General features: G+C 47.6%; 1 protein-coding gene across 1 annotated transcript in view; it reads right to left on the bottom strand.

Annotated features, from left to right (window-relative positions):
- Positions 1-564: 564 nt before the first annotated feature.
- The window catches only part of ELAVL1 (ELAV like RNA binding protein 1), a 33,262-nt gene continuing 8,650 nt past the window's right edge, over positions 565-25,176 (bottom strand). The window contains exons 2-6 of the mRNA XM_077331701.1: positions 15,450-15,639; positions 10,727-10,830; positions 10,090-10,243; positions 7,878-8,103; positions 565-2,230 (exon numbers count right to left, since the gene is read on the bottom strand). Of these exons, the coding sequence (XP_077187816.1) occupies positions 1,906-2,230; positions 7,878-8,103; positions 10,090-10,243; positions 10,727-10,830; positions 15,450-15,621 (981 nt within the window). The 5' untranslated portion in view covers positions 15,622-15,639 and the 3' untranslated portion in view covers positions 565-1,905. The remainder of the gene's footprint in view (positions 2,231-7,877; positions 8,104-10,089; positions 10,244-10,726; positions 10,831-15,449; positions 15,640-25,176) is intronic.

The raw sequence follows: 25,176 nt of genomic DNA, 5'->3' as shown, positions 1-25,176 counted from the left end.
TAACCTGGGAAAGCCCTGGAGAGCTGGGAATGGCTTGAGCTAAGCTGCCGCAGCTAGTTGTCAATGGGGCAGGGAAGATCTGCGGGGTGCTAAAAACAAACTGAGGCTGGTGGAGCCCAAGATGTCCTATTGTATAACTCGATGGGCATCTTTACAGGTGGCTCAAGAAAGGGAAGGAAATGAGGCTCAGGCACCGGACCGCACAGAACAGTTTCTAGCATGGGATGTCAGATTTTTAAAGATTTCTTTGGGGCTGAAATAGATATTTTTATAGATATTTTTCGTGCAGAAGGCTTGTTGCTGTTTGCGTACTGTGGACTTCACTGCCTACTATGCTGAAACCTTGTGCAATGCAACAGGCAGACTATGCCTGTTAAGCTGATACCGGCTGCGGCAGCCAGCCGTGAATCCTAACCTGAGCCGTGTCGGATTTTATACACAAGTAAGTCATATTATTTGAGCACCAATCCATTTTATGTTGAGGGGGTTTTGTATATTGTTATGTCAGATGCTGTGCGGTATTCAACAGAGGGGAAAAATTAAAATAACAAACCAAAACAAAAGTTGAGCAAAACCAAATCAAATTTAATCGGCTTTTAAATGCAAAAGTAAAAACAAATGAAAACACAAAAAAAGCAAAAGAAAATTAAACAGAAAACAGAACTCAAAGTTTCAAGGCAATCTGCAGAAAACTTTGGGGATTCATTAAAATCTTAAGTCTACTAAAAAAATCAAAATTTTGTCTTTGTTAAATCTCTAACTTGCACGTTTGACTGTATTCTTCTGCAGAACGTTCAGTATGTAAAGCAGAACAAACCTCCTATTAAAATACAAACAAAAAAAATCTAGCACTTCTGAGAAGGGATGCAAAGAAGTTACAATGCTCAAATGTTCATAACAAGGTTTTATAAAGGAAACCTAAACTCAAGAATCCATACTAAAAATTATATTTGAAAGGAAGTTAAATCTTGCCACGTTTCTGATAACAGAAAGCAATGCACCGGGGGGGGGGGGGGGTACCGTTTGGAGATAAGAACTCTGAGGAAATTCACACCCGGCTTTGGAGTTTCATCATTTTCTATACTCTGCTCTCTCCCCAGTGTCTCTCTGAAACTCTTTGGTCCATGTTTCCTGGAATTGGGCTTTTAATTTATTCATTTTAAAAAAAAGAGGCAGAAAACTTTTAAGGAGTTTCCTGGTTTGACGCTTTGTCCATCCATCAACCAACTTGGTCAAGGGTGTTCTAAAACACTGGCACATTTTTATTCAGACTGTCGTTTTACAAAATTAATTGCCATTTAGAAAATCGGTGATAGAAGCAAAATTTGCTTTGACTTCTATGCTTCGCTGGGCTTAGTTGTACTAAAGTTGTACTAAAGCTCGGCCCGGTTCAGGCCTTGGCCAGACCAGCTTCCACTACCATCCCATACAACCGCTACCATCAATTTAAATCTTACGGCGAGGGGGGTGGCGACGGGACAGGGCGCTCTATTCCAACTGGGTCAGCAGGGTCTCTTAAGAGAAAGTATATGGGATTCGGTTTTGCCGCTCTCTCAGAGATCTAAGTGGGGTCATCGGTTTCAATTTTGGGGCTTGACAGCAGAGAGTGAAAGGGGGTATTTGAAACCAATATAGAACATTGCAAGACTCTTTAAAAAAAACAAACCCCAAAACAACAAACATTTGAACATGTCGGTGGCATCCCAGAATATAAAACCCTTTTCCACTTCTTGTTTAGACTAAAGACACACAACTTTTGTGAAAATTGGCGCAGAAATGAGTTGTATGCTAAACAAAAACGGGGGGGGGGGAGGGGAGGGGGGAAAACAAAAGGTTTCAAACTTTTCCGTCACTCAGTTATCTATTCCATACAAAAGAAAAGAAAAAAAAAAGCCACGAGCGAAGTTATTTGTGGGACTTGTTGGTTTTGAAGGAAACCTGCAAAATTTTGTCCCCCAACCGGTAGCCGTTAAGACTGGCTATGGCCATGGCAGCTTCTTCATAGTTTGTCATTGTCACAAAGCCAAAGCCTTTACACTTGTTGGTGTTGAAGTCGCGGATGACTTTGACGTTAGTCACCGCGCCAAAGGGGCCAAACATCTGCCAGAGGATTCCCTCATCGGCATCTTGGCCGAGGTTGTAGATGAAGATACACCAGCCTGAAGAGGAGTTTCCTGGGACATTTACACCAGAAAGCCCACTCATGTGATCTACACCCATAGGAGAGAACCTAGCAAATAAAAAGCACACAATAGTTCATGTAAACAAAACAACAAAATAAAAAATCGAGTCAGTTCAATCAAGCAAACGTGACACGGAATCAAGATTCAAGGAACATTTTTTTGGGGGGGGATTCGTTGTGTGGGGGGGAAACAAGAGCATTGCCGGGCCCCCCGATAAGCGTAATCGACCATTGAAACATCCGGGGAGGGGGGGGCGGCGGCCTGGGGTCACCTTAAGGAACAGCTTTTGTGGGCTACACACCCGCTTTGCAAGGTGCATGGAGAGTCAACCTCGGCCAGCAGGTTGGCATGTGGATATGCGTCCAGGCAGAGGGGGGATTTAAAAAGAAGGGTGGAAAGGCTATGAAATGTCAGAGCTCCAGCACGTGACACTGCCAGGCAAGTTCTAATCTCAGTCCACTGGCAATGGCAGCCATAATGCGAAAGAGAGCTTGAGTGGACACATGCATGAAGGAAGCCTAGCAGGGGTGGCCAAATTGTGGCTCTCCAGATGTCCATGGATTACAGTTCCCATGAGCCCGACAGCATGGCAAGGGGGTAGGGGCTCATGGGAACTGTAGTCCATGGACATCTGGAAAGCCACAGTTTGGCCACCCTTGGTCTTGATAAAAGTAGTGTTAACAAAGCTATAAAGGTGTCATTTTTCTCTTACAATTCTTCTTGAGCCCGGGTGCCTCTGGTCGTATCCTGTACATCTTTGGCCGTAGCGTCTCGCATTGCACAGCCCTGAGGCCCCAAATTTTTAGTTTTCTGTCTTCTGGGAGCAGACCTTCTGGGCTAAGGACTTGTTGAAGGGGGTGGGAGGTTGACAGTTCATGCACTTGGCAAAGCAGGCTCAAGCCCATGAAAGCGTTGGGTCTGAAGTCCTTCTGATGACCTGGAAGCCAGCAGGCAGATACTGCCATCCCTCTGGCATTGGACAGGCGGAGAGGGTCTACTGAGAACTCCTCCTCCACAAGGCCTGGTGAAGTCGAGTACAAGCAGGCAAGGACGCATGCTGCTCGTACCCACGCCCATCTGTTGTGTGTGTCAGAGAAGTTGCCAGCATACTGCCTCCCTACCATAAATGACATCGGCAGGCCTGGGGAAGTGCCGATTCCAACACATCTCTGCTCACACACCCCTTCCTTCCTGACCTACAGAACCTGCCTCCTTTGTTGCGCTAACTTTGAGCAGTGAGTCAGATGGCTTTTCAGGGGCCTTCCCAGGTATTGTAGCCTAAGCCTGCCTCCTGGGCTGGGGTGGACTCTCGGTTCAAAGCATCCCCAGGAGATGGACCTCCTCCAGTTATAGGCACTCTTCCCTAGCAGTGTCCACTGTCCTGTCCTCCCAGTTCCCAGTGAAATGTCGCACTGGGCTTGGTCATCCAGAGTTGGCTTCTGCTCTGACACACGGCCATGTGACAAATGTTTGTGTTTGGGCGCTGCTGTTGCGTTTGGGGAAATGCGGCAGACTTTCTGCCCAGGGAGGCAAAAGGGTCAATACTGAGCATTTAAAAACAAACAAACAAACAAATAAAAAAACCCAGGCAGACTAAGGTTAGTCTTTCGGATAGGTGGAACAGGATCTCTACCGGGCAGAACCAAAGGGGCCAGAGGATGAACGGCTAACAATTCTCTGGCTGTTGATGCACCAGCTTGTCGGAGCACTGCCACAGAGCTTTCTCTTAACCAGGAAGGGCAGCGGGCCGAACTGCTCGACCAAGTGTCGTTCAAAGAGCACCAGACCAGTTATCTGACCAGATCGAACTTCGCAGTTCAAATGGTCCTCCAGACCTTGGTTTGGGGGAATCGTGGACAAGCCGCCAGGACATATTCCCTCTTCACCTCCTGCATGCAGCTTCTCTTTCTGTTTCTTATTCAGATCTCGCAGAGTTTGCCGCGCCTCTCTGAATAAGGAAGCGGTTGTCCTCCAGACAAGAATGGAATCCTCGCACCAAACCTTGGCTTCCCAGTGAGGTCTGGAGGGCCAGTGCTAACCGCAGCTTGATGTGGATTTGGGGGCAAGCCTGCGGGCAGGAAAGGGAAGGCGAGCCTGTGGCTTGTTCACAATCCTCCAAGGGGCGGTTTGGAGGGCTGTCTGAACCCCAACCCTGGCCCTGTTCGATACAACGTTTGGGGCTACAGATCACATCCCCTGGCCAAAATACTTTCCGAGATGCAACACAGTGGGGAAAACCATCTACACGGAAGAGGCTGAGTACAGGCAGATAGAAGAACATGTATTTATTTAACATGTAACAAGAATTCTAGGACAAGAATTCTGAAAATACCCATCTGACTCTACACTTCTGGAGAATGAAAAATTAAAAAAAAAACATGCAAGGGTTTCCACTGAAGAGGTAACTATTAGAAGGAATTTACAACAAGCATTATGTGAAAATGAGCAAGGACTTGAGGGGGGGGGGTAGAGTTAAAAACAAAAAAAAGATGTAAGCTGATGGAGTAAGAAGCCAAAACCAGAGAAAAAGGAAGTCAGAAGAGGGATACCTCGCAAAGACAAGGTGGGAATTTTCAGATGTGTACACAGTGAATCTGGATTCTCAAAAGCCATGGTTCAGACGAAACAGCAAACCACCTCTGGCCACTGTGTGAAGGGGCATGTGTGGGAGGGAGGGTGGGAAACTGAGGCCAATGCGCCCCTGTCTCTGCTTGGCCACGTTTGGACAACTGGCTACTTTTGCAGCAAGCCGGAAATGGCAGATGTACAACTGAATCAACAAACTGTGGTTTGTGCTCCCCCAGTACCCAAATTCCAACAGTGGCTGGGGAAGGAGCCAATCAGTCTGAGGCCCCCTGAGTGGCCCTGCCTTACCCTTAAACCTTGCCAGCAGGTGTCTACAGGGGATAACATGGCGTTATACCCAAACGGCTCTAGTAGTTCTGAAGCAAGCACTTCTGAGCAAACTCCTTGAAAGTTGATCCTGAACTCCTACGGATTAACTGGCTTGCTGCCTCAAAACAAGCAGCTAATTAACTGGCTGCTGAATGATTCTAGAGTCGGGTTATTAACACTTCAACCGACAGTCAGTCAACTAGTTACTATGCAGACTAACTGGGAGGGGGCAGGGGAGAGAGAGAAAAAGTGAGCAACAGATTCTGTCAGCCTGCTGGACTACGCTGAGAAATAGCTTCTAAATGATAACTTTATCAGGATGATTTTTAATAGACTGCAGTCGTTCTGGCAACAAACTATTAGCAAGGGCACCAGCATCGCTTTACTGCTTGCTATTTATTGATTGCTGCAGGACGACCAGGGGAAGCGCTATTTTGAATCAACGTTTGAGTAATAATTTACAGAAAAAAATTGGGTCAAGCTATGGTTGTTGAACGACATTCTCAGGAACTCTGATGTTCGCTGAAGATTGCCGGGGTTCCTCATGATTAGTGACGGCAGCAGAACTTTACCTGAAAAGGCTCCAAAGGGCCGGGTCGATAGCACAGAACGTAACCGGCAAAAATAGGATTTGCAGGTTCAATTCTCGGGAACCCCCAGAGAAAAGATGGCCTAAGGGAGGAGGGCTGGGGAACCGCTGCCAAATGAAAACAGACCATGCCGGGCTAGACCGACCGATGGGCTGATTTGGTTGGAGGCAGCTTCATGGGTTCGCACGCCCTCCCCTTTGCTCGAGCACTCCCCTTGCAGCCTGCGTGTGGAACCAGCAAGGCCCAACTGGAGGAGGCAGTTAATCAAGATGGTTTTGTGGCAGGATTCCACGCCAGCCAGCCTCGTGACCTGCTGTGGTGGGAGCCTGGGAGTGAGCGACGGTGTGCGCAGCCAGGGGCAGGGGAGGCAGAAGTGGCTGGGAGTGAATAAAAAGGGGCAAGGACTGTTGTCAGAAGGAGAATCAACAGGAATGCATATAATGGGTATAAAGAGCGCTGGAGGGCATCGTTCCTGTTATATTGCCCAACAGCTTATATATATATATATTACAATGTTAGATCAGCCAATAGGGAGGATACCTGGAGGACAGGGTGCAATTGTAGGGCCATGGACCTTTAGCAGGACATACGAAAGCACTGCAAAGTATGGCACATGCTTTCATGGAGGTCTTCTTCAGGCCAGATGTTAAACGAAAAAGGGACAGGAGCAGATGGCAGGAGAGAGAAAAGAGGTGGCTGATTAGAGTGAAAATCACAACAGTTTTGTGAGCTAGCAGTGGCATTCAGGGTGCTTAGAGCTGCAATAGCAACTATGTTATTTGAGCTTCAGGGAATTTGGAATCCTGGGTGCTGGAAGCAAACAGGACACTTTGGGATTGGCTGGCTTTTGCATGCTCTTGCTTACACCGCTCTGTCATTTGGTTTTAAGAGTCCCCTACAAGAAAGGTGGGTTTAAAACCACTAACGATAAATAGAAAAGGCTTTACGTAAATTTAAAAAACCTTAAAATTGCAGTGCTGCCTTTGAGCCACTTGTCTCTTTTGGGGGCGGGCGGGTGTTAACAATTTGTGTGTCTGATCTGTTTTTGGCGCAGTTTTTAAGACAAAAAGTATTTTAAAAAGAAACACAAATTACTTCTAGGCATGCTGAAGGCCAGTTGTTTTAACCATACTGGAATGGTGCCATTCCTCAGCATGCATCAGGCGCCCATTCCGCCCGTGATCCTAAGGTGACATTGTCGCTGGATGGGCTATGGGTTGGAGTCCATGGATCCGTCCCACTGAGGACAGTGCCCTCTGGTGCAAGAGGCTTCAAAGTGCCACCGCCAGTTGAACAGATCGACAGAATCTGCCCGGCGTTAGGAAGCATCACACAGACAAATGTTTCAATCTTTATTAATGGGAGGAAAGGTGGTCTGAAGGACTTTTTAATCTTCTGCTTGGGGGGTGGGGAGTGGATGGCAAGAAGCGGGAGGGGAAGGAAAGAAAACCTCATGGAACAAGAACAGAAATGGACATCAACAATGATTACTGACACAGCTGGGGAATACAGATTTCATTTGGGTGAGAATAGTAACTCAAACGGCAATTAAGTTGGAAAGAAAAAAAAAAAAAATCTCAAAAGCTAGTTAATAGACGGCACCTCTAGAATGACACAAAAATGCACTTAAAAAAAAAAAGAGAAAGAAATCTAATGGAAGATGTTGGAGGTGCAATTGGGGCCGAGGTGATGGTTTCCACGTGAGCTGTCGAGAAACATGGGGAAAAAGTGGTTAAAGGAATACCAGAAAGCACTGGATACAAAACTTACATTGAATCCTAGCGTGACCTTGGGTGGGTGGGGTATTGAATAAGGGTGGCACCTGTGACCGATGCATGGCTTTAGAGGGGATGGAAGACCCTAGGTATGGCTCAATTCACACACATGGTTAGGCTGAAGGAGGGGGACACGAGGACAGGAAATCGACCAAAGAAAAAGCAGTTGTCATTCCCTAAATGCTTGGAATGTAAGAGGCTCACAGAAGATTAATCCTTTGGGCATGTGGAACATTGACTTCTGTACTGCGTTCTTCTCTCCCTTTTATCTAACTATTGGAAGGGTTTTTGTTTTTTTTTAAGGTGGGTGCCTGATGATGAGCGGCAATGATTTAGAAACAAAAACAAAAAAAAGAGGCGAGAGAGGAAGAGAAAAGAGAAAGGCCACACGCGCAACACGGAGCTCTGACCGATTTTCGTCCTTCCTAACCTACCTGAATCTCTGAGCCTGGTGGTGGACAGGCCCCCCGAACCGTCTGGCGGGCGAGTGGTACAGCTGTGAGAGCAGCGCCACGTTCTTGTTCTGGTTGGGGTTGGCGGCAAACTTCACGGTGATCGGCTCGGAGGACCCGGGAGGCTTGTGGCCGTTGAAGTTTGTGATGGCCTCTTCGGCCTCGGACCGCTTGTCAAACCGGATAAAGGCGACCCCGCGGGAAAGACCTTGGAACCGGGAAGGAGAAAAGACGGGATAAGCCAGGTTTTCCCCCCACCCCAAACAAGTTTTCTTGCCTGGGCATATTATAAACAGCAAACGTAAAACCTAGGAGGTGGGATGCACCGCTTGGTTTGAGGATTTCGGTGGGCGGGAGTTCAGCACACACAGCCAAGGGAAGAGGGACTGGGGTACAAAGGTCACACTGGCTTGGGGGCCTTAGAGACAGGACTCACCTGTCTCATTTAGGTCCCACAGGAGAGCAAGGAAGCAGCCACCAGGATGCCCGTTGGTCCAGCCTGACAACATGAATCTCGAGCTAGCGGCTCCCACAACAGCAACACTCCTCATTAAGGGCTTTTCATCCCTTAAGGACTGGGCAAGATCCTTCTTCGGTTCATGGGTGTCCCTCACCCTAGAGCAGGCTTTTTCTACCAGGGTTTCATGAAGGGAGGGGCTTCCTGAATGGGTGGGAGTTAAAGGTAAAGGTATCCCCTGTGCAAGCACCAGGTCATGTCTGACCCTTGGGGTGAGGCCCTCCAGCGTTTTCATGGCAGACTCAATACGGGGTGGTTTGCCAGTGCCTTCCCCAGTCATTACCGTTTACCCCCCAGCAAACTGGGTACCCACTTTACCAACCTTGGAAGGATGGAAGGCTGAGTCAACCTTGAGTCGGCTACTGGGATTGAACTCCCAGCCTCATGGGCAGAGCTTCAGACTGCATGTCTGCTGCCTTACCACTCAGCGCCACAAGAGGCTCTGGGTGGGAGTTAATTCATTTTTAATGTATTTTTAAAATCTGTTCAATATTTACTGGGTGTTGACCCACCCCAACTCCCACAATGGCCAATGATGGGCCTGGAGGGGGTGGGAAGGGGAGGGGCCCTGGGTGGGCATGTCCACAGCTTGGCTTCCCAACCCTATTCTGCACTACTGTGCCAATTCTGGGGTCTCTCGAAGCCTGAACAATGTTCCGGGGGTTTCTCAATGCCCTAAAGGCTCCCCATCGATGACGCAACTCTGGGCTCTTGGACCTATTGCAGTCTCTCAGCACAGGGGTCCCCAATGTGGGGCCTGCCAAATGTTTTTAGAAAGTGAGTGGGGTTAGATGGGGCATTTGCTCAGCAAGGATTCCAACTGGCCAATGGAGATCAGACTGGCTTTGCAGATTAAAAAAAATGTTTTGCAGAAACTGCCAATACAGCAAAAAGATCGCATATGCAGAAAATATTTTGTAACAATATGTTGATTTAGACCTCCCTGTCTTGCATTCTGTGGTTGACTCTACCTCCTGCGGTGGTTTATTTGCTCTTGACTCCACCTCCCGTGGCAGCCATTTTGGGGCTCACTGCATTAGAATTCAAAGGTGCCTGCTGGTTCAGAAAGACTGGGGACCCCTGCTTCAGCTAATCCTGACGATGTTGGTGAGGATAAAATGGGGAACGGGACACACACAAAAGACAATGTGCATCCCTTTCAGCATTTATTGAAGCTTGTCGGATGCTTCCAAAATGGAACAAGCGTTTGTTTGTTTTGGTTAATGTTTATGGGAATAACTAAGCCCTCTTTTCAGTGGTCAGCCCCCCCCTCCCCAAATGATGCAGATTGTCTGAAGAGCGCCACATTTCAGATCATCACTTCTACCCTCTCGCAAAAGACCGCTCTAAAAGTGTTTTTGTGTGCACCATGTGGGGTTTCAATGACGGGGCCTGCCTTTCAATTTCGGATCAGCAAAGATCCTGTGAGCCTCTTGTCTCTGTGCTAGAATTCCATATGGGGAAGGGTCCCCTGCCCACCTCAACTCAGTGCATCCCTACCTCCTCTTTCAGGTCACCCAGCTTACCATGGGGCACAGGTGGGGAAAGATGGAGAGAAGTACAACCTGATTTGCTCCCCTTGGTGGCTGCCCTTGCATAAACAGGAGCCCACTGAGCCAGTGGAAAGTCCCCTGCCACCCCCCCCCCCAAAAAAAAACCCCTGCAACACATGCACACCTGTAGTCTGGTCAACCAGCACACGTGAGTTGATAATGCGGCCAAACCGTGAAAACATGTCCTCTACGTCTTTCTGTGTCATTGTCCTCGGCAGTCCGCTGATGTACAAGTTTGCGTCTTTGATAACCTCAGAGCTTGGGCGGGCGTATGACACCTGAAAGGGGGGGGGGGGAGAGCAGAGAAACCCTTGATTCAGGTATGCATGGTCCTGAATGATCTGCACATACACAGCCTTCGTTTCTAGGAAGCCGTGACTTCCCCAGCTCTGTTCGCATCACAAAGCCACGAGGATTGAGGCATGACTGGAGAGTGCAGCCTTGCTAAAACTAAGCAAGCGTGACTCTAGGCCTGGGCCTGGCTGAGACGTCCTTCTGGACCCTACCTTCCAGTCACATATCCCCTGTGGTGGCAATCTGCAGGACCTTTGCAACAAATCAAGCCACAAGGCTACAACGCCATGCAGCGAGAACTGGGGGTGGGCGGGGGAGTAGGAGAGGTTTTGAGGGGGCTTGCCATCCGGCAGACGAGAACCAGAGGTCTTAAGAAAGCTTCAGAGAAGCAGGATGCACAGAAACACTGGGAGGACAAGGACTCCTGCTGGCCTTTCCCAGTCAAGTCATGTTCACGTGCTTTTTACCTTGATGGTCTTGGACTGCAGTCTCAGGCCATTCAGTGTGTTTATTGCTCTCTCTGCATCCTTTGCTGTCACATAGTTCACAAAGCCATAGCCCAAGCTGTGCCCTGTAAGGGGAAAAGACATTTCAGAGGCACAGAGTTCTTTGGGTCCCAAACCAGCTTCAGACAGTTCTACAGTCTTTTCAGAATCCTGTAACCTTACAATCCTCTGTTGCCTACAAAACTGTCAAGTTCTAGGGTGGACAACTGCCAGATGTTTCAGGATCTTTGGAGAGGCCATGAAAGAGGCCAGTTTAAAATACTAAATGTATTTTAAGAAGAACCATGCTTTTGGGGGCTGCTGTTTCAAATCATGCCAGCAGCTTCCTTGGAAGATGAGGGCTGGCAAAGCCAGGGGATTCCAAGTCATCTTGGCCACATGCAACACAAGACACCAACTAACATTCTGGGCAGCCAAGAGTCATCCCCCCACCCCCAGCCAAGAAATTCTGGCAAGGACCTGAGCAAACCAGGAGACAACCAACACAGCACAGTGACCAGACTATGCAGTCCCGTCCCCCACCCCATTATCCCCTTAACTAAGAAATAGAGTGTATCAAACAAAAAACAAAATAAATACCAGAATTTAAAGTGATAAACAGACCGCCATTATTTACCAAACTGATGGATAGCAGAGTCAGAATTTCTAAAAGTGCTCTGCACATAAAAATTGATTAAGTTGGGGCACGTGGTACTAGAAAACAGCCAAAGGTTCAGATGGCTTTAAAAGGCAGGGAGAAAATCAGGAAAATTCGAGTGAGAGTTCTATCGATAGTTATTAAACAGATTAGTTAAACTGCACCTTCCTGTTCAGAAGCAATCGTCTCCAGCCCTTAAGAGAATCATAGAATCATAGAGTTGGAAGGGGCCACACAGGCTATCTAGTCCAACCCCCTGCTCAACGCAGGATCAGCCCTAAGCATCCAAGAAAAGTGTGCATCCAACCTTTGCTTGAAGACTGCCAGTGAGGGGGAGCTCACCATCTCCTTAGGCAGCCTATTCCACCGCTGAACTACTCTGACTGTGAAATTTTTTTTCCTGATATCTAGCCTATATCGTTGTACTTGTAGTTTAAACCCATTACTGCGTGTCCTCTCCTCTGCAGCCAGCAGAAACAGCAACCTGCCCTCCTCCAAGTGACAACCTTTCAAATACTTAAAGAGGGCTATCATGTCCCCTCTCAACCTCCTTTTCTCCAGGCTGAACATTCCCAAGTCCCTCAACCTATCTTCATAGGGCTTGGTCCCTTGGCCCCAGATTATCTTCGTCGCTCTCCTCTGTACCTTTTCAATTTTATCTACGTCCTTCTTGAAGTGAGGCCTCCAGAACTATACAGAGTACTCCAGGTGTAGTCTGACCAGTGCCATATACAATGGGACTATGACATCTTGTGATTTTGATGTGATGCCCCTGTTGATACAGCCCAAAATGGCATTCACCTTTTTTACAGCTGCATCACACTGCCTGTTCAGCTGCATCACACTGCCTGTTTAGTTTACAATCCACAAGTACCCCAAGGTCTCGTTCACACACAGTGTTACCTAGAAGCGTATCCCCCATCCAGTAGGCATGCTTTTCATTTTTCTGACCCAGATGCAGAACTTTACACTTATCTTTATTAAATTGCATCTTGTTCTCATTTGCCCATTTTTCCATTGTGTTCAGATCTCGTTGAACTCTGTCTCTATCTTACAGAGTATTTGCCAGTCCTCCCAATTTGGTGTCATCTGCAAACTTGATGAGTAGTCCCTCCATCCCCTCATCTAGATCATTAATAAATATGTTAAAAAGTACCGGGCCGAGCACCGAGCCCTGAAGTACCCCGCTACTCACCTCTCTCCAGTCTGATGAAACACCATTGACAACAACTCTTTGAGTGCGGTTCTCTAACCAATTCCCTATCCACTTAGCTATCTGAAAATCCAGATTGCAGTCCTTCAACTTATCCATCAGAACATCATAGGGAACCTTGTCAAAAGCTTTACTAAAATCCAAGTACATGACATCAACCGAATTTCCATGATCCAGCAAACCTGTTACTTTGTCAAAAAAGGAAACCAGGTTGGTCTGGCAGGACCTGTTGGAGACAAATCCATGCTGACTTCCTTGGATCACCAAATTGTCCTCCAGATGTTTGCAGATTGCTCCCTTTAATATCTGCTCCATTATCTTCCCCACAGCAGAGGTCAGACTCACTGGTCTGTAGTTTCCCGGGTCATCCTTCCTCCCTTTTTTGAAGATCAGAATAACGTTTGCTCTCTTCCAGTCCTCCGGGACATCTCCAGTCCTTAAAGAGGTCCCGAAGATGATGGACAAGGGCTGTGCAAGTTCTCTGGAAAGTTCTTTGAGCACTCTCGGGTGCATTTCATCAGGACCAGGGGATTTGAACTCATCTAGTGCAGCTAAATGCCTCTCGACAACCTCTCTATCCATGTTAACCTGCCACCCAGACACTATCCTTTGTCTACGGCCATCTCTAGATGTGCCTAAACACTTTGACCTGTGGGAAAAAACAGATGTAAAATAGGCACTAAGCCTTTCTTTCTCTGCATCTTCCGTTAGAGTTTGTCCATCCGCACCCAACAGTGGGCCTATTGCCTCCTTTACTTTACGTTTGCTCCTCACATAACTGAAAAATCTTTTCTTGTTACAATGGGCTTCCCTGGCCAATCTTAGCTCACTCTCAGCTTTGGCCTTTCTGATGATTGATCTACAGTGCCTAGTAACCTGTAGGTACTCTTCTTTAGAGCTCTGTCCTTTCCTCCATTTCCTGAACATATTCCTTTTCTTTCTTAGTTCCTCTTGAAGTTCTCTGTTCATCCAAATAGGCTTCTTAGAGCTCCTGCAGTGTTTTCGTCTTTCTGGGATAGTCATTGATTGAGCATGCAATAGCTGTTGTTTGAGTAGCGCCCACCCTTCACATGCTCCCTTCCCTTCCAGCATTCTCGTCCATGGTATGACACTCATCATGTCTCTGAGTTTATTAAAGTTTGCCCTACGTAAATCCAACATCCGCGTCTGGCTACAAGCTTCCTTGGCTCCCCATCTCAAAAGGAATTCTATGAGGACATGGTCACTTCCCCCTAGGGTCCCCACCTCCTTCACCTCATCCACCAACTCTTGCCTATTGGTCAGTATTAAGTCCAGTATGGCTGAACCTCTTGTGGGTTCATCTACCATTTGATAAATGAAATTGTCAGCCAGGCAGGTCAGAAAGTTGCATGACTGAGGACGCTTCGCAGAGTTTGTTTCCCAGCACACATCTGGGAAATTGAAGTCACCCATGATGACAAGGTCCTGCCGCTTGCATATTTTCTCAAGCTGCTCACAAAGTGCAGCATCCACATCCTCTCGTTGGTCAGGCGGTCGGTAGCAGACACCAACCACCACACTGTTTGTTTTCCCCTCGCTTATTTTCACCCAGATGCTTTCCACTGTAGATATGCTCTCCTTCACTAGAATTTCCTGACAGGTAAGCCCTTTCCTCACATACAGTGCCACTCCTCCACCTCTTCGATCTATTCTGTTTTTTCTGAACAGTTCATATCCATCCACCATTATATTCCAGTTCATATCCATCCACCATTATATTCCAGTCATGAGAATCATTCCTCCAGAGACCCACAAACCACAAGGGAAACTCTGCATACCCTACTTATGGGTTTCCCAGAGCAGAAGACTGGAGTCAGAATGCTGGGCTGGATGAGGGTTTGGAAATCGAAGAAGGCCATTAAGTTTATATAAGATAATAAAGTGTGCCTCTACACTTCAGTGTGAGGTAGAAGACGGTAACAGTCCACAGGAAACTCCTGACCAGTCAACTGTCTCTCCAACACAAGGCCAAACACACCCCCAGTATTTTATTTTAAATCAAAGTATTTTTGCTGTCATATTAAAACTTGGCTGCATTAACACCCACATACTTACGCCATGGAACTGGCAGCATCCACCAGTGGTGATAGATGGATAGATTTATTGTCATACAGCTCTGAGCCAGCAACAACCCACACAAACGTACAAAACCATAATCTAGCAAATCACAGCAATGGAAAAATGTCCAACAATAAAAACGCTTCTATAAAACAAACATTCAAACTGCTAGGACTATAAAAACATGCCGGGATTACCTGCAGCAAATTTCCAATAGCACATTTTGTCATGCTTTGCATGCTATGGCACAGCATTTGGCTATTTGTTTGGTAACCTCAGTATTTCCCCCAGAGAGGAGGCTCTTAATTTCCCCTTTCTCAGAGTCACTGGAAATCTGCGGCAGGAGGGGGGGGGCATGGTTTTATTTGGAATTCCCAGATAAAGTGAGCATCTGAAAAGGACATACCTGATGGTCTCCCATTCCCACCTCCACATGTACAGATTCTCTCTACTTGTGAGTCTTTTTATAACGCCCCTCAAAGCTGGTGGTAAAGCAGAGCATCTCAAAACAGGAAATGCCCTCTTGTGGTAGGCACTAGTGGTGCCACGTTGGTGCAAGAAGCTCTTTGCACAAGAGGAAAACCCCAGAGTGAGCAGCATGGATCCGCAGGCTCCAACCCACACAGGGAAGGCTCATTCTTTGACTGAGTTTGGTATTAAAACACACACACACACACCGTCAAATCTCTTTCAATGAAAGGTTGTCCTCAGGTTTGGTGGTGGTTTCTTTTTTAAAAGACACACACGCAATTTACCTGCCACTTTGTCACGGATCAGTTTTGCGGATTCAACTTCTCCGATGCTGCTGAACAGGCTCCGCAACTCGTCCTGGGTCATGTTTTGAGGGAGGTAGTTGACGATTAAGTTTGTCCTCCCGATATCGTCCCTGCAATCTTCAGCCATGTGATCTTCATAACCATTAGACATTTTATTTAGAAAAATAGCCTGTCAGGAGACAAAAGGAAGAGCCCCTGTGAGTTCCGGGGTTTTAATTTTGTCAAATGAAGGACAGGAGAAGCCGATCAGCCAAAAAACAAAAGTAAAGAACAGCGCCACGGACCTGCAAAGGTGAATCCAATTGGCTGAGCAAGGCACGGTACACTTTAGAGCTGAACGATAGAAATAAGGTCGACAGGACAAAAAGAAAGAGCAGAACACAAAACATGAATTCACCTGAGTGTTCATTCAGTTAACAGGGCTCCCTTTCCTACAAACGTAGGCTGCGGTGTGTGTATCTTTCCAACTGTGTATGCAACTAGCATGGTAAGAAATTGACCCAAAGCTATCAGGTTAGCCATGCCCTTTATTGATTTCACCCTAACACTGCTCAGATTCACTAGATGACAGACCTAAATATGGAATTACAAGGCATTGTAAAGAGACTGAGACCAACTGAACCACTGTATACACTACACTCAAAAGCAATCCTAAGATATTCCATCTTCTCAAGATATCAGCATCAACCTCATCAAATTAAGTGCATTTCTCTTTTCAGTGAGGCAAGAAAGAGAGAAATCTCATTTTCCAGAATAAAAAAAGAACCAATACATGCGTCAGTGCAAACAACCATTGGTTACTTACTGAAAAAGGTCTTTCTCTTCTGAGGTAAGGAGAGCATCTTGGCTGGGTTTTCCCAGCATTCACTCTGGGAGGCAGGACTAAAAGCTTCTGCTACTTCCTGTTTCCTTTGTGGGAAGAACCCCTAGGCCAGTTTGGCTTTCTGAGAGCTGAATGAAAAAACCTTTCCACTATAAGATTTAGAACTCTCACAAGTACTATATAAAGCTTCAAATTTAGGAAGATTTCAGGAAGGACAAGCAAAAGGAAACAAAAATGGCAAATGTGAGTCCTGTAGACTTGCTATAAACCAACTCTATTAAACAAGGGAATAGCTTGTATGGATTCAAACAGAGCCTTAGTCAGAACTGCGAGTAACACATGTAAATCACAAGTGGAAAAATTATGGTCCCTGGAGGCTGTGCCCTTCAGAAACCTAGAAATATTGGAGTGTCTAGTTAGAGGGAGGCCCTGTATAGTTGGGATCACTGAAGCTACCATCTTGACCTGTCTGCAAAAAGTGGTCAAGCAGAGATCTCTCATGTGCCTTTCCACTAGGAAGTCTAATAATAGCTTGAAGGATTCAAATTCAATCGGTCTTTTCTTCCTCCTGCACCAGTGAGTAACTGCCTTCCAGGTACAATTATACAACCTGGTAGTAGAGGCCTTTCTGGACTCCAGCATTATGTCAATGACCTGTGGCGAGTCACCCCTCATCCTCAGCACTTCCCACTCAATTGCTAAACTGTCAAACTGAACCACTGAGGACGAGGATGCCAAGCTGGGCCCTGGATCAAGAGATCCGGTTCAGCTGGGAGCAGGAAGAGTTGACCGATAGCTAGCTGACATATTGTTGAATACCATGGTCTGTGTGGCCACCTGGGTGCAACTAGTAATGCTTCTGCTTGAACAGATCAGATCAGTCTGAGTACTGATGGTAACACCGGGATCGGGGGAAAGGTGTATAGGAGGCTATGGGGCCACAGACAGATCAGAGCGTCTGTCTGATCTGCCAATGGGTGAAAATTACTGGACATGAACCGATCCAGTAGACCAGCGGACTCCAACCCCCGGTCCGGAGACCAGGACCGGTCCGTGGATCAGTCAGTACAGGGCCGTGGCTCCTCCTCATTCTCCTCCCTGGCTACTGCCTTGGTGGCTGCCTTGCCACTCTGCTGCCAGCTCACCTTTGTTGCTCTCCAGTGGCCGCCATGGCTGGGGCTCTCCCTCAGCGTGGCACTGAGCAGCTGCTGCTGGGCAGTGCCCCCCAGCGGGCGGAGGGAAGTCAGGGGCGCCGGCGGGAAAGCAAGTGGAGTAGGGGCTCTGGTGGCGGCAGTGATGTCCCTTGGCAAAAGACCACCCCCCCCCCGGGCCTCAGTAAAATTGTCAAGCGTTGACAGGTCCCCGGTGATAAAAAGGTTGGAGACCACTGCAGTAGACCATTCTGGTGTGCAGTAAAACAGGTCTATGATTGGAGTACCAAAATCCTGGGTCAGGAGTTTGAACACCCTCGGATTGAAAGCTCACTCCCCTTCCAAGATCTGTTGGTGGCTGAGCGCGTCCGCATGGATGTTGAGAGTGCTCTTGATGTGCTCTGCCCAGACTGAACTCAGAATGGTTTTCGCCCATGGAAGAATTGGTTTGGCTACCTTGTGGGGTCCCAATAATCTGGACTCGCCTTAATCATTCAGATAAGCCCTGGCAGCGATACTGTCTGTCATGATTTAACAGGCTGGACCAAAATATTGTGTCTCTGAAGTGAATTAGGGCCAGACATATTGACCAAAGCTCCAAAACACTTATCTGAACTCCTTCCAATTCCCTTCTCTATAAGTTGGGACAATTTTCTGGCCCAGACAATGGAGGCCCTATTTGTTATGGACATAATGGAAGTTGTCCTGACCACCACTGCCATGGCGTCATAAGCCTTTTGCAAGGCAAACTCTGCTTTCCTATCTATTGTATCTCTCAGGGATCCCTGACCATCTTCCAGCAGGAGGCCTGAAGATTGCAAGGTCACAATGGGCGCATCGGCAACTGGGACTTGCAGAACGTTCTCAGTGTACCCGGGTAACATATACAGTTTCTTAATAAAGCCCGGAAATTGTCTATTTCATTGACTTAATCCAACTCTTCTCTAATCTTTTTCTCAAAACACTGGCGAAAAGGAAGCAGTGAAAGTTTCAATGACAGGAAAAAATTCCGGGTTACCAAGTCAGTTAGCATTGGTATCGGTTTTGGTGCCTGAGGGACTGGCTATTTCAGGTCCACTGCTGCGAGCGCCTTACAAAGGAGACCTTGATATTCTTATGGCTTAAAGAACCTTTTGGAAGGTTCAGAAACCTTGAAACCCTCTTCTATCTCCTCATCAGAAAGGAACTCTCCTTCCTCTCGAGTACCATCGCTGTCTGTAGACTCCGTGACTATGGAATCTACTCTAGGCCCATGCAACCTTAGTTAGCCAGGTTTGTAACGAAATGCCCTGCAGACTAGGCAAGTTAGGCTCAGAGTGATCAACTGAAGGGGAAGAAACTCATGAGCAGGGCGAACAGAGGAAAAAAATTCCATCTGACCGTGTCTCCCATCTCCTCCCACATAGCTGACCTAATGAAATTAACCGATTCTGCCGGAGAGGAAACGGCCCCTAGGCACTTACTTGACCACCTTGAGAAGAATGGCAATCAGTCTGATCTAGTGTCTGCAGAGAATCTGTATTTCCTACAGTGGCTGCCTGAAAAGGCGAGCCAGAAGCGATGGTCACACAAAATGGTGGTTTCAGCCCTTGCAGAGCATTTCCCACCTGTTGTGCCTCAGCTTCACTAGTCTGCTGAGCCATGCCCTCTGCCACAACCACCGTGGGGTATGTTCTAGTCGGGTCTGAAGAAACGCAGTCCACATACATTAAGGGAGGCACATTGCCCTCTGAGAGAAAATCGTTCATACGCGAATTCTTCATGACAGTCAGGTGGATGGGGGGGGGGAGGGGGGGCTGACAAGTGTGCCAAAATGAGCCTAGGTGCCACTGCCATGATTGCACCTTCTTCACTTTTCTCTTTCCAGCTGCCGAATAGAAGAGAGGGTGGACAGAGAATTAGGAGGAAAAAACGGGAATAATTAGAAATTTTAGAGCAAGCCTACAAAGAAAGGTGTGCTCTCACCAGAGGCAGGAAGAGAACTGGCTTAGGGGTTATTCCCACAAAGGAAACAGGAAGTAGCAGAGGCTTTTAGCCCTGCCTTCCAGAGTCAATGGTGGGGAAACCCAGCCAAGAAGTGGCTGTTTTGTAGCACACATCTCGGGACTATCGCAAGGTATAATGGGTTGCCAAAAGAGATGCTGGTCTTCTGTGTCACGTGTTGAACACTATGTATAGTGTTCTGTTAGCAAATGAAAAGGCTGGCAATAAAAGCTGTAACTCATTAAGGGCGCCAAAAAAAGCCCAACCTACCCTCAGTACAAGTGGCAATGAGAACTCTATTTTTACATCCCTTTTCTCCCTTGGGTGGAAGGCAAAGGCCTGTCACCACATGACACAACGAACACATGGGTCACCCTTTGAGATGCAAAAATATTTATCATTAGGACAACTGTGCAAACATTTGGGGGGGGGGTGTCAAAGTTACTTTGCTGGCTGCACTTTTCCCACCCAGCTCGATACACTCCCATGCTCCTTGCCTTCTCTACATGCACTCTTGATGGCAGAACGCGTGCTCTGCACAGGAGAAGGGATGCAAGCCCTGCGCATGGCAGGAAGATCCCAGGTCTATCTATCCTCTGGCAGCTCTGGATAGGGGGTATTAGCAAGGCTGGAAAGCCTTCTGCCTGAGAGGCTGCACTTGTCAGAGGAAGGAGGGCGGGTCAGCCTTTGGGAGCCACCATGTTTCCAGGCGGGGCATCAAGGAAAAAAGGTCAAGGTATCCCCTGTGCAAGCACTGGGTCATATCTGACCCTTGGGGTGACACCATCTAGTGTTTTCTTGGCAGACTCAATGCGGGTGGTTTGCCAGTGCCTTCCCCAGTCATGACCGTTTACCCCCCAGCAAGCAAGCTGGGTATTCATTTTACCCACCTCGGAAGGATGGAAGGCTGAGTTAACCTTGAGCCGGCTGCTGGGATCAAACTCCCAGCCTCATGGGCAGAGCTTTCAGGCTTCATGTCTACTGCCTTACCACTCTGCGCCACAAGAGGCTCTGCATGAAGGAAACGAACTGAAAATCCAAGCATTTCCTCATAGCCTACAGAAGCGTCAACGGCCCTCTTGCCCAGATGAAGTGGTGGTGTCCATTTCAGTGCCTCCAAGAGCCAGAAATTATAAGAAACTTGATTATAGCTTATAATGAACACCTCTCTTAAACATACGCTGTCCTTAATTTAGCCCTTGACTCCTGCCGAGTCCCTTCCCCCCCCCCCATCCTAAGTGCAGTAGCTAAATGGAATTGCCTCCATCCGGGGGCCCTCCGGAAAACCCTCGAAAGCTCATGCCTTGAATAAATCTTTGTCGGTCTTCAAGGTACTTTTGTTGTGCTACTTCAGACCAGACTTAATTCTTCCAAATCTTGTAATGGTAGCTCCTTTACGTAGACAGAACTTTAACAGACAGAGATGATGGACACTGTGTTGACTATTAGTCATATGTAAGAACCAGTGGCCAGAAAAACTAAATGGAGGCCTCTACATCCTCAAAAACAGGCCCTGGTCAAAGCATGAATTGTGTCCCAGCTTGCACCTTTTCCATCTATGTCACTGCCCTCCAATCAAGGAGGGATCCATATACATGGACAGTACAGAGGGTTTTAAACCAAGACTTTTCTCTATTTCCTTTATCGAGAGCCAGCTTGGTTTAGTGGTTAAAAGTGGCAGCCTCTAATCTGGAGAAAGGGGCTTGATCCCCCCCCCCTTTCGACCTTGGTTGACCTTGGGCCAGTCGCAGTTCTCTCAGAACTCTCACAGCTCCACCTACCTCACACAGCACCTGTTGAGAGGAGAGGAAGGTGACTGTAAGTCGCTTGGAGACTTCTTCAGGTGGTAGGAAGCTAGGGACAAAAACCCCAGCTCCCCTTCTATTTTAAGGACAACATGCCCCTGCAGTTAATCTGAAATTGCCGTGTCACATATTTCAAATCCAGTTTCCTCAACACAACCTCCACCTTGAAAAGAGCCCTGCTGTATTTGTGAAGGCAGGTCTTTCTACCTGGGAAGGCCCTGCATGCAGCGCTGACCACCCTCCCTCTCCAACGGCTACAAGGAGTGTGGATTCACAGAGCACCTTTAACTAGAGCTGGCAACAGGTTATGCTATATCGCTGAATGGCAGCGGAAGGCCATGGCAACAGCATGTTTAGAAAGATCCGTCCCTAAACCATGGCTAGCCACAGTACCGCCGCCAGATTTGAGAAGGTCGTGCATGCTGAGCTCTTCAGCCTCAGAGCGATTGGCTCTGGAAAGCTTTCAGGCAGCTATGCTGAGCGGACAGAGAAATTCTATAAGTAGCAGCACTCGTAGCTGGGTCACCTCCAGCGCAGAGTACGAAGCCGGCGCGAGGAGTGCCATGGCCAGTATGGGAGGCATGTCTAAGGGGATGCTGGCACCATGGCAACAAGCCGGTCTAAACAGCCCTACAATTCCCATTTCTATCGGTCCAGTGTGCTTCTGCCATGCACTTCCTATAGAACTGTTCTTTCCTCATTTTATCCTCCCTGTAAACCTGCAAGGCTACTTAAGACAGTGAGAAGAACTGGGTTTTCTGTACCCCACTTTTTACTTCCCGAAGGAGTCTCCAAGAGGCTTACAATCCATCGCTGACCCTTCTGCTCTCCACAATAGACACCCTGTGAGGTAGGTGGGGATGAGAGAGCTGTGAGAGAACTGAGACTGGCCCAAGTTCATCCCGCTGTCAGCATGTGGAGGAGGAGGGGAAATCAAACCTGGTTCTCTGGACTACAGGCCACTGCTGTTAACCACAACACACCACATTCATGAATGCCCATCCAAAGGTCAACAAAAATAGAGTCCAGTAACACCTTCAAGCCCAACAAAGATTTATTCAAGGTGTGAGCTTTCATGTGCAGGCACTTTTCCCTCAGACTAAATGAGGAAGTGTTTTTGTCGTGCTACCTTAGACCAAAACGACGACCCACTTGAATCTGTCTAAAAGGTCAGCCAGTGAACTTCATGGCAGCTCAAAGATTGGAATCCGGGTCTCCCAGATCCTGGTTATGCACACTGCTCTGCCAACACATGACTAAGCCTTCAGCAGAGGCAGGCTGGGAGTCAGGACTCTAGACCAGGCCTCTTCTGTGGTACCACAACTCAACCCCCCCCCCCTCCCACCCCTCCTGCGAGAACTCTACTTCTCAGCAACTTCCGTAACCTGGGCTTGATGCTGAGAGGGGTGGAAATGCCTCTCCCATATCAGACACCCACGGAAGGGGAACGCTCATGTTCTTGTGGACAGGAGGCTCTATACCATTCCTGATTACATCTGACATCTGTCCGATCCATTTCCTACCACTGACTTCCTGCATTCCAAGGCTTTCCCAGCCTGTTTATAATGTCCTGCATAATTTATAAGTTAGTGGGTATGTCTGCCACCGACACACAATTGACCAAGTGGGTCTGGAGTCCATGAAAGCTTCTGCTGAAATAAAAAAAAAACTTGTTAGCTTTCAAGGTACCATACCACACCAGCCTTCCTGAACATTTTTTACCATTGAGAACCCCCTGAGACATTCTTTAGGCTTTGAGAAACCCCAGAAGTGGTGCCATCGTGCAGAATATGATTTGGAAACACAGCTGTGTACACGCCGCTTCCCTTCCCACCCCCTCCAGGCCCATCACTGGCCATTTTGGGAGGGTCGGCAGGACCATATATTGTCATAATCACCCAGTAAATGTTTTAAAATATATATACAAATTAATTAATGCCCATCCATGTGAAAAACTCTTCCAGGGCTGTCAAGAAACCCCAAGGGTTCATGAAACCCTGGTTGAAAAAGCCTGAAATACACGAATATCTGGGCTGGACCGAAGAGAAGACTCTCCAGCCCTGTCTGGGGCAAACCAAGGTAAATTGCCAGTCCGAAGCAATATTGCCTCAGTCATCTGACGCATCGTTGCAGACTTGCTTAGCTGCTCGTGCAGCTCTTGGTGCATACCGAGAAAGCATGAGAACGAATCCCATGTCGCCTCCACAACTTTCACACTATCTGGCAACCAGAAAAAGACATGGGTGAAAAAGAAAGGTCAGCCGAGTTTAAATCCAGCTTGTTCTACCCTAAGAATGGATATTGCTGGCATGAAGGTTTCCTTCTAGTCTTAGACATCACTTGGGAAGTCGTATCACTGGCTCTCCTGCTCCACTCAATGTGTGTGTGTGTGCGCACACACAAACACACACACAATACAGAACCAGTCCTAATTGCTATCAATCTTCCCATGTACAAAAGCCCATTTCATGCTCCATGGAGAGAAGGAGGAAGTGCATTTCTCTAGAGCTGAAGAGGGACAAAAAATGCATTGCTAAGTTAAAACAGAAGAGGCCTTTCAGCAAGGAAAACGACAAAACGTTAAGAAACGCCAAATTCTACGGTCCAGCAATTCCGAGTCCGCTGCTTGTGCATTCCGGCTTGTTCTCTATAAAATCAAAACGAGGCGAGAATTTGGAATTCTAACGGATTCTCCACATTTCAAGCAATATTCCATCGGGGGGGGGGAGGGGGAACTGTGTTTGTCACAACCCTGTTCAACAAGAAGAAAAACAGAACAAGAAACAGGAGACTATAGCAGGAGGCAAAGCCTGATGAATATGTTTATTGTTCTAGCTAATCACGGGACAAAAATAGAATTAGCAGGAAGCGTACCAACAGGACCTGGCATGAGCAAAATATTCCTACCATCTTATTTATCAGCTACTGAGCATCACTGACCATGGGCAGCCGACCTAGCAATTTGGACCCAACCGTCCAACCAGGACAGCTATCTCCTTCCTGAAGAACAGGCACCACAATCTTTGATTTACTTCTGAGTAAACAGTAGTACCAACCTATCCTAAAGTGAAAAGATTCTTGGGGTATAGTTTGCACTCGATCAGCTATGCTTTCTCATTATTTAAAATTATCACCCGGACTTCCGGCGTGGGGCAGGAGTTGGCACAGAGGTCGTAGGGTTGAAAAGCAGGCTCTTGGAGAACCCCAGAAGCACATTCTGAAGCAGGTGGGTCTCCTCATCTGGGCCAAACAGAGAGCAGCCCTTTGCCGGACTCTTGTAGGGCAGCTACAAGATGCTGGGGGTGAGGGGAAGAATATGACCCCAGAGATTCTCTCCAGCTCTGTCATATTCCTGATGCTACACTGCAATAATAAAAATGGGAAAAGTCTTCTGAGCCATCTTGCAAATTAGCCCCTCAAAGAACACCACCAATCTGCTCTCATATATCCATGTTAACACACAAAAGGTGCCTTCTGCAGAATCAGACCAATGGTCCATCTAGACTGGTATTGTCTACTCTGACTGGCAGCAGCTCGCTAGCATCTCAGGTCTGTCACATCACCTGCTTCCTGAGCGTTTTGACTGGAGATGCTGGGGACTGAACCTGGGACTTTCTGCTTGCCAAGCAGATGCTCCTCTACTGAGCCATAGTGTTAACCGTTTGTGGCCTGGAAAACAAAAAGGCACTCTCAGGACAAGGACAGCATACAGGAGGGCCTGAGGCCACCACCTTCATGAGACGCTGCAAAGCTCCCCAAAACTGCTCTGTGGCACGAGCAAAAGGCTTTGACTGCTCAAACACATTAATGATACCTATCTATTTGCAGGATAAGTCATTTCATTTTCTACTGAAGTGTCATTTCAGATTTGCTTTTGGTAACCTTCATGGCATAGGGGAATTTCAACTCAAATCCCAGACCTAGTTGGACACGGGAACCACCGC

The sequence above is a fragment of the Paroedura picta genome, chromosome 4, assembly GCF_049243985.1.
Source record: "Paroedura picta isolate Pp20150507F chromosome 4, Ppicta_v3.0, whole genome shotgun sequence".
NCBI lineage: Eukaryota > Metazoa > Chordata > Lepidosauria > Squamata > Gekkonidae > Paroedura > Paroedura picta.
This window is presented reverse-complemented; position numbering and strand designations above follow the sequence as displayed.